Consider the following 8,251-nt stretch of genomic DNA (forward strand, 5'->3'; position numbering starts at 1 on the left):
TGGCGTCGTCCTGGGGGCTGGGGCGACGCGCACGGGGCTGGGAGAAAACGAAGCCTGGTGGCGGCAATGGATTCCTGGCGGCGCAGTCGCGGCTCGCTCGCGACTGGGAGAAAACGAAACCTGGCGCACGGGGCTGCGGATTGCCAGGGGGTTTTCTGAAAAAAAACCGGCAGGTGGGAGGGTTTAGACGCAAAATCGTCCCACCTCTCATCCCATCTATTGGATGAGCATCGAATGGATCTGATTAGAAGTTTTCAAGTTCCACATGTTCCTGGTTTGCACCCCTTTACTATTTTCCACAAAACTCACTATTCCCAGTTTTCTCGAAATCGGTTGCCTCTCACGTAAGCCAACAAGGTTCTGGTGGTTAGCAGAAAAGCTGATTTAATGGAAACTGTTTTTTTCCTAAAACTAGGCGCGTTAGTCAACCGACGCCGCCGGTAGGTCTTCACTCTTCACGGATAACCTCCCTCTCCTCCCTCCTCTACTCACTCCACTCACCTGCCTGCCGCACACCAGTCACCGGGATCTGCCTCTGCTCCGCTTGCCGCGGCCGGCGGCGTCCGCAACGCCAGCCTCCTCCGATTCGATCCCGATCGGGACACACGTTCTCCATGGCGGAGCAGCTCAGATCATCCCAAGATGCCCCCAATACCCGTGAGCACCTCTCTTCTCTTGATCTTTGTCTTACTACCCCTGTTGCCAGTAACATTTCTCGGTAGAGATTACTGGTGTTCCGGCCCCGGACTGTTGAATTGAATCCATGTGGTTTGGTTTCTGAACAGCTGCGCCGGCACAGAGGGTACTGGTGACGAACACGCATGGGGAGACTCTCGTCGGCCTGCTGCACCACATGGGGTCCGACAAGGTTGTAGTGCTCTGCCATGGCTTTAGGGCTTCCAAGGTACTGAAGGAAATTTACCTTCTTCTCTTGAAGATAAGGCTGGAAAATATTAATTGCGTGTTTTTGTGCATGCTCTTCATGTAATTATTATTGATGTGATGACGCTCTCGTGCAGGACGATAGCCTCATTACTGATCTTGCGGCTGCACTAACAAAGCAAGGGATTAGCGTGTTTCGTTTTGATTTTAGTGGAAATGGGTAAGTTGATCGTGGAATTAGGGATTCATCATCCCCTTCTGTGCATGTTTTGTAAATATTACTGTAGTGTTTCTTCATGAGGTCATTTCATCCATTGCCTTCAAATTTCTCTTCTGTAAAGATGGGCTTCGCTTGGACTAAATGGAGCTTCCTGATTCTGTATATATATTACATAAGTATCACTTGAGTTTGATACTTCATTTGTCTCTGAGATCTGCATTTTTTTTTCAGATAAATCAACAGTGGAACATTTGTAAAACAGTTTTTTTGAAAGAAATTCATAATATTTAGCTTTTAACAATACTTCATAGCTTGTTACTGTAATTTTTAGTTATCATGCATGCTCCATAGTCTCAGTTGATATGATGCTTTTGATTGCACACTTTTCAGAGAAAGTGAAGGTGAATTCCATTATGGCAACTACAAGAAGGAGGCTGCTGACTTGCACTCTGTTGTCTTGTATCTTCGCCAGGAAAAGTACGATGTAGCAGCAATTGTTGGTCACAGCAAAGGTGGGTTATATGCATCGTTTGGTTGATATAATCATGGAATTCATTATTCTTTCTATCACGTTGTTCCATTAGATTCATGTCATGGGTAAGCCAAGCGTCCAAAAGAGTTTGTTCAGTTTCTGAACAAAACTTGCAATACGATTACATACGAGCCAAACATGGAGAACTATTTCCTGTATTTTTGTGCATTAATTCATAACCATGTACATCATTAGTCATATTCAGAATAGGAAACTGCAATGCAATCATCTGGCAATCAATTGGAATCTATCAGGTTAATTTTCATATTGTTATATGCTTTGCTTGTTAATGGATTCCTTTCATAAAAGCGTTAAAGAGGGGCGTTGTTATCCTTAAACGCAAGCAAGAGAAAACAAAAAGTTCATCCTTGTCTCACTGAAAGCAAGCTGTAGCCGCCCGGCTATCCTTCTCATGCTATTTACCCTGCAATTGTCTAGCCATTTGGAAATTTGGTCATTAAGTCTGCATCTCTTTTTCTTCAGGTGGAGATGTGATGGTTCTATATGCCTCTATCTACAACGATGTCCCCATGGTGGTTAACCTTTCTGGTCGGTTTAATTTGGAGAAAGGCATTGAGGTGCGCCTAGGCAATGAGTTTATGGATAGAATAAACAAAGAAGGCTACATTGATGTCACAAACAAATCAGGTATGGGAACATGTCTGACCTTCTATGTTGAACGCTATGCTAAACACATCATATCTTCTGCCTGTACTCTGTAGTTTATTTACCTTTCATGTGCATCTAATAACTGCTTATCTGTTGCAATGTAGGAAAGGTTTTGTACAGAGTAACCAAAGAGAGCTTGATGGAACGACTGAGCAATGATATGCACACAGCCAGCCTTTCCATCAGCAAAGAGTGCAGGTTATCAGCTTATTTAAGCATACTTTTCCCTCCATGATGATTAACAACCGAGTGGCCAATATAGCAGCACACAATATTCATGCTTGTTGAACTTGTAGTTTCTGTGCACTCATAGAACCCACATTAGTATGTATATATTACATTTGTTAGCTAGTTCACCAGTGTTGTTGAATAGAATCTTTCCTCACAGAAATTATTATTGGACTCTTTGCCCAGGTTCTTTACAATTCATGGTTCAGCCGACGAGATCATACCCGTGGAAGATGCATACGAGTTTGCAAAGCTTATACCAAATCACAAACTGCGTGTCATTGAGGGAGCAAATCACTGCTACACTGCTCACCGTAGAGAACTTTCTGATGCCGTAGTAGAAGCCATCACATCCAGTGAGGTATATACAGACAAACAACAACTCACCTCGATGCTTGGAATGTGTTTCAGCAATGATAATTGGTATCTTATCCTGCTGACTGATTTCTATGCAGGAAGGGGAAACCACACCCTAGAGCAGATTCAGAATGGCGTCCTCGTCCAGCCTGCCATGCCGCTCGTCTCATTACACCGAGTCACCTCAGTTTATTATAAAAGGCTTAGATTAGACATAGACAGACCCTGGTTTTGCTCCTCCAGTCTGTCATTCTCGCTTCTTGAGAAATTAAATATTTTCAACTTTGATCAAATATATACAAGAAATTATTAATACTTATAATTAGGGGTGAAAACGATACTGATATTTTCCGACCGTATTCGAGACGTTTAGAGGAGTTTAAATCTATCCATAAGCATATTATATACATATATACTCCTATGTCTAACATCTACTGAGATGATCAATCCAGAAGATGTAGCCACAAGGGAGTTCGATATTTACAGGAATTCTTAAAGCACATACCAGCAACATCGTATCAAACCTACATGACATCGGTTTTGGGTTCAGAAGATAATATACACCAAGTACCATGCAAGTCTTTGTTGATTACTGCCCCAGTATTGAAGGGTCCCATTTGCCACTTGGAGACGTGGGCTCCCCAGCCTGCATTACAAAATGAAAAGTTCTGTCACATGGAATATCTGGACATACAAAAAAAAAAGTACAGAAGATAAATTTTAAATACCGTAAACCCCATTGGACGGGATGAAATCTACTACTACATCAGCAACTTCTTTGCGATGTGCGGTGTAGTTATGATTTGCTCCTTCCATGACATGCAGTTTATGGTTGGGTATGTAACACTCTAGTGTTAAGCTTGTATTTAGCCTTGGCATTGCATGAGTACAAGCATCATTGATCCTTTATGAGCATGAGCATCTCAAATAATATCTCTATGTTGGCTTATATTGCATGTGTCGTCACTAAATTGCCTTACATATGCTAGGGTTTATATGTAACCAATGTATAAAATGATTGTGGAACCCTAAGAGTACCTTAAACAGGTTTAGAATATCACATGGAACAACTTTGGTACTCATGACTAAGGCTAGTTTGGTCTCTAAATCATAGTCAGTTTAAGTCACCATTTTCAAGTTGTATGTTTGACCTAAGTTGAACTATGTCATAGAGTGTTTTCATGACAGTGCACCCTAAAGTAAAGTTGTAGTACTTGATTAGAGCAAGAACTTTTATTTTTGGGTCATGAGCTAACTCAGTGCTTAACATGGTCATTTAGAGCTCACAAAAATCAACAATGTACTTTTCAAAGTCAAAGTGAGTTTACAGTTTCAATGTGGCTGACTTTGTGATGATTTAACTTCCTAACCTTTGCGGATTAGACCTAGATCACTTAAGCAAAGTTGGAGCTGATATGTAGATCAGCAACTTTTATTAATAGAATTTTTGCTAACTCGTCGTGGTTTAAAAGTTTGGAGGGATCGTTTTGACGCTGTCAAGTAGGCAAAGGGTGCTCTGATGGCCGACTCGGCCTGGCCATCGTGGCCGACCATGGGCAGGGCTTGGCCGTCGCATGGCCGCCGCTGGCCGGCGTCGGGCCCCCGTCGCAACTGGTTGGCATGTGGTTAAGACGAAGCCGCGCTGCTCATTCCGCACTTGCGCTTGCACTCTCTCCCTTTCCACTGATCTCTCTTGAGCGCACAGCGGGAGCACCGAGCGCCACCGCACCACCGCATTGCTCTGCCGTCGCCTAGCGCTCTTGCCACCGCACCATTGCCGCCTCCAGCTAGACTACAGCTTCGCCATCTTCCTCTCTACCTCCTCGACGCAGTAGCAGGGCCAGGCAAGCCACGGTGAGGGCGAAATCACCGTTCTTGACCTCGCCGGAATCACGGATTCCATGGCCGCCTGCACGACGAGCTCGCCGCTGCTCGGCTCACTTGCCCCTTCTTCCATCTTCGCGTTAGCGCTAGTTTAGGGTGTGGCCTAGCTTCTGGTATGACCCTACAGCAAATCGTTGCCTCGCCGGCGCGGAACATGATGGCCAGAGCCTCCGCGTTCTCGCCGCCACACCACCGCGCACGTGGACGGACCTCGTCGGCGTTTCCCACCTAACCTAGGTAGTCTCGGTAGGTTCGCATAGTCACCGCGGAGCCCATGCGCTTCTCACCGGGCCTTGCCGTGGCCAATAATGGCTGGTGCACCTCCACGCAGCACCGCCATGCCGCCATGGCCGGCGACGAGCAAGCTCCGGTACATCCGTGCTTCCACCACCGGTACCAGTCGACGCGGGTGATTGAGTAGAACATGTTGGTGGGGTTGGTTTCACCTCGAAGCTCGCCGTCGGCGAGCTAGCGCCGGTCAAACTTGCTCCCCCGTTTCGGTTCACTGACATGTGGGTCCGTTGACCCATGGGTCCCATGTGTCAGCGACTACAGTTTAGGGTTTTGTTATTTCTTTTCTAGATTTTGGTACTAACTTTGGAAAAATCATATCTAGAGCTAGGAGTGTCTAATTTTGGTGAACCAAATTTTGTTGGATTCCTCATGAAGTGTAGTATTTTATAAAAATATGAAATGTACTGTTTCTAGTATTTTAAAGGTGAATAAAATATAGCTAGATAAATGCTTTTTGAATGTTTGCAATCTTGTAAAATGGATAACTTGAGCTAGGAAAGTGATAAAATTGTGATTCCAATTTTGCTTGTCTTGTGTTGACATGCTCTAGCTATAAAAAATAATAAACTTGTAGTAGACTTGATTGGAGTAGGGTATTTCTATTTATCTATTAATAAATGGTGTTTTCTAAGGAAAATTATAGAGATAAAAATAAGTAACATATTGCCATGCAAATTTTTGTACAGTGTTATGGCACTAGGATGAAGCTAAGAAAAATATAAAATCTATTGTTTGACACTTTTATATAGGGTTAACTATCTTCACTAAAATAAACCTTGCTAGCTTGTCATTTTTGTAAAGGATGTTATACATGTTCAAATAGTATGAAATTTTTACAGTAGTCTATTGGGAGCACTTGGAAGCTGCTGTAATTTTGTGAGAATTTATTGTGCACATTTGGTATATATTTGTTATTTCACCTAATTATCTAATTATATTAATAAAGGCATTTAAATAAATAAATTGTGCTTGACCATGATGTTTTCTATGGTGCTTGTGATACATATGAACTATTGATGTTAGTTGTAAGGCTTAAAAGCAATTGGTTGTATGCAACTAATTAATTATTGCTTTATAATTCAACTAGATGGCTGCATGTATAGTTTTGGTTGAGTTGATAATTTCATGATGATAATGGTCTTTTCTGTAAAACTTATTAATAATAAAGTTGTAGATAACTTACTGATCTACCTTGTGTTAAATTTTCATAGTCATAGGCCTTAGGGTTTAAGAGGTTTAGCTGTTAGAAGTTTGGTGTCCAAAATTCTTGCTCTCTGGATAGATTTGAATAACTGAATTGTTTGACCTAGATAATTGTTGAATCGCATCAAGGGTATTAAAAGAAAGTTGTAGATAATTTTATAAGCTTTCAAGAATGTCCACAACCATATTATTTCGATGTATATAACTCTAGTCGGGGTCAAAACAAGTAGTTATTGTCTTGTAGTCCAGAAAATGATTTACAGAAGTGTTTACTTAAGTAGTAGAGAAGAGATATGCACATACTCAGTAAAATAAGATGCACTTGTTATTACTTTAATACCATGCTGTTGAAAACACTTATGGGGATGCATTCATCACATCATATCATATTATACTTGTCATCGTATATGCATTCATGATATCTTATTCCATGCTCATGCATATAGGATCGTCCCAAGAGATAACACTGTTGGAGTTCAACGAAGAAGAGGAAGGGGATCAACAGGAGATGCCCCAAGCCACAGCTCCAGGAGAAGAGGAGCATACTCCTAAAGATCTCCCTGAGTGCCAGGATCACCGGCCAACCTCTTTCATCAAAGGTAAGCCCCGGAGTATTCTAAGTCTCCCATGTTTACAAAATACTACTTGAGTCCTTTATGTTTGATGCATTCAGTTATAAGAGTTGATTGAAAACACTTGATGCATGTAACTACCTTGTCCAGATACATATACCTTTAACCTTGTGTAGGTCTAGGATCGAATATATGCTTAGCCATGCTTAGATCGATAGAAGTCGGGTGATTTCCTGTCACCTGCGAGATATAGGTGGATACCGAAGCACGATTGGCTATATTTGCCATCATGGAAAAGAACCACGGGCTAATATAAATGGAGGTCAGGCGAAGTCTATGTGTAGGTTAACACATGTGATTCTGTCTGTGCCGATTAAGGACTGTATCGTTGTTGGCACTTCTAACAAGATTGAATGCATGCCTATCACTTAGCTGGCCGGATAACTCATTCCGACCGCAAAGTCGAGTAGCTCAACTCAGGCCAGGCCCCATTCTATAAAAGTGCGCACTCTAGATGGTAGTAAGGATGTGCGGGGAGCTAGCCATGAGCCCAAGGGCAGGGTAGTCCTGATCGTCCTGGCAGCTAGTTGTCCCTGATTGTGCGGCGCTGGTCAAACCCATGAAATGTGTACCTGAGTTATACCAAAGGTGACCGTTGATCTGGTCTGCCTGGGTTTGTGTTAGGAATAAATTTCCAGCTAGTTAAAATCGATTCGAATCGCCGTCTCTCCTGGATAGTGAGAAAATTGGCTAGATCCATCATGGTTGTAATTGTATTATGGAATGTGATGGTTCGGATAAATATGGAATTACTACATCGGTTATGGTTACTATTGTATGCTCTTAAATGATATACAACATGTTTGGCATAGGTTAGTTGCTAATCTAGAGATGAATAGCTATAATTAACTTGATGACCAAAGTATAATTGTATAACTGAGTTAATCGCTTTTATGCAAAATGTTGTCAAGCTACCTCCACTTATAAAGCCTTGCATAATCCTTGGAGTCGCCTTATTTTTTGTTTATGATGGGTAAGTATAGCTAAGTACCTTCTCATACTTAGGGTTTATTCCCATTGTTGTAGATGGTATAGTTTATCACGGCTATTGCAAGAACTGCTTCTATCCCACCGTGGATGAAGAGTGAGCCCTGGGCAGGCATCTGTTATTAATCCTCCTTATGTGCTTTTGTGGGAGTGTGATCACGAGTTGGCACTGTATCTGAACTATGATGGCAAAAGTTAGCTTTAAACTTTAATTTGCTTATGCTACTATTTACCGAACTTGATTTGTAATAACCTTATTTCGTACTCTGATGAATGAACTGTATATGTGAAGTTTATGTAACATGTGACATATATGTTGAATCATGTACGATCTTGGTTGTTGTGGATTGTTAATCGAGACCC

At 42.0% G+C, this 8,251-nt stretch overlaps 1 protein-coding gene across 1 annotated transcript; it reads left to right on the forward strand.

Annotated features, from left to right (window-relative positions):
* The first annotated feature begins 424 nt into the window (after nt 1-424).
* On the forward strand, nt 425-3,232 carry LOC136452334 (uncharacterized). The gene is made up of 8 exons (XM_066452951.1): nt 425-657; nt 786-904; nt 1,020-1,102; nt 1,493-1,614; nt 2,118-2,282; nt 2,408-2,501; nt 2,718-2,892; nt 2,987-3,232. Exons 1-8 carry the CDS (start codon nt 615-617, stop codon nt 3,005-3,007), a joined length of 822 nt encoding a protein of 273 aa, XP_066309048.1. The 5' UTR covers nt 425-614; the 3' UTR covers nt 3,008-3,232.
* Nucleotides 3,233-8,251: the final 5,019 nt, after the last annotated feature.

Source organism: Miscanthus floridulus, chromosome 5 (genome assembly GCF_019320115.1).
Source record: "Miscanthus floridulus cultivar M001 chromosome 5, ASM1932011v1, whole genome shotgun sequence".
Taxonomy (NCBI): domain Eukaryota; kingdom Viridiplantae; phylum Streptophyta; class Magnoliopsida; order Poales; family Poaceae; genus Miscanthus; species Miscanthus floridulus.

Excerpts from the sequence above, each read along its gene's own strand:
- LOC136452334 (XM_066452951.1), top strand. The coding sequence starts at position 615 with ATGGCGGAGCAGCTCAGATCATCCCAAGATGCCCCCAATACCC. Across the intron at positions 905-1,019 it reads ATGGCTTTAGGGCTTCCAAG|GACGATAGCCTCATTACTGA; the intron begins GTACTGAAGGAA and ends GCTCTCGTGCAG. Across the intron at positions 1,103-1,492 it reads TTTGATTTTAGTGGAAATGG|AGAAAGTGAAGGTGAATTCC; the intron begins GTAAGTTGATCG and ends CACACTTTTCAG.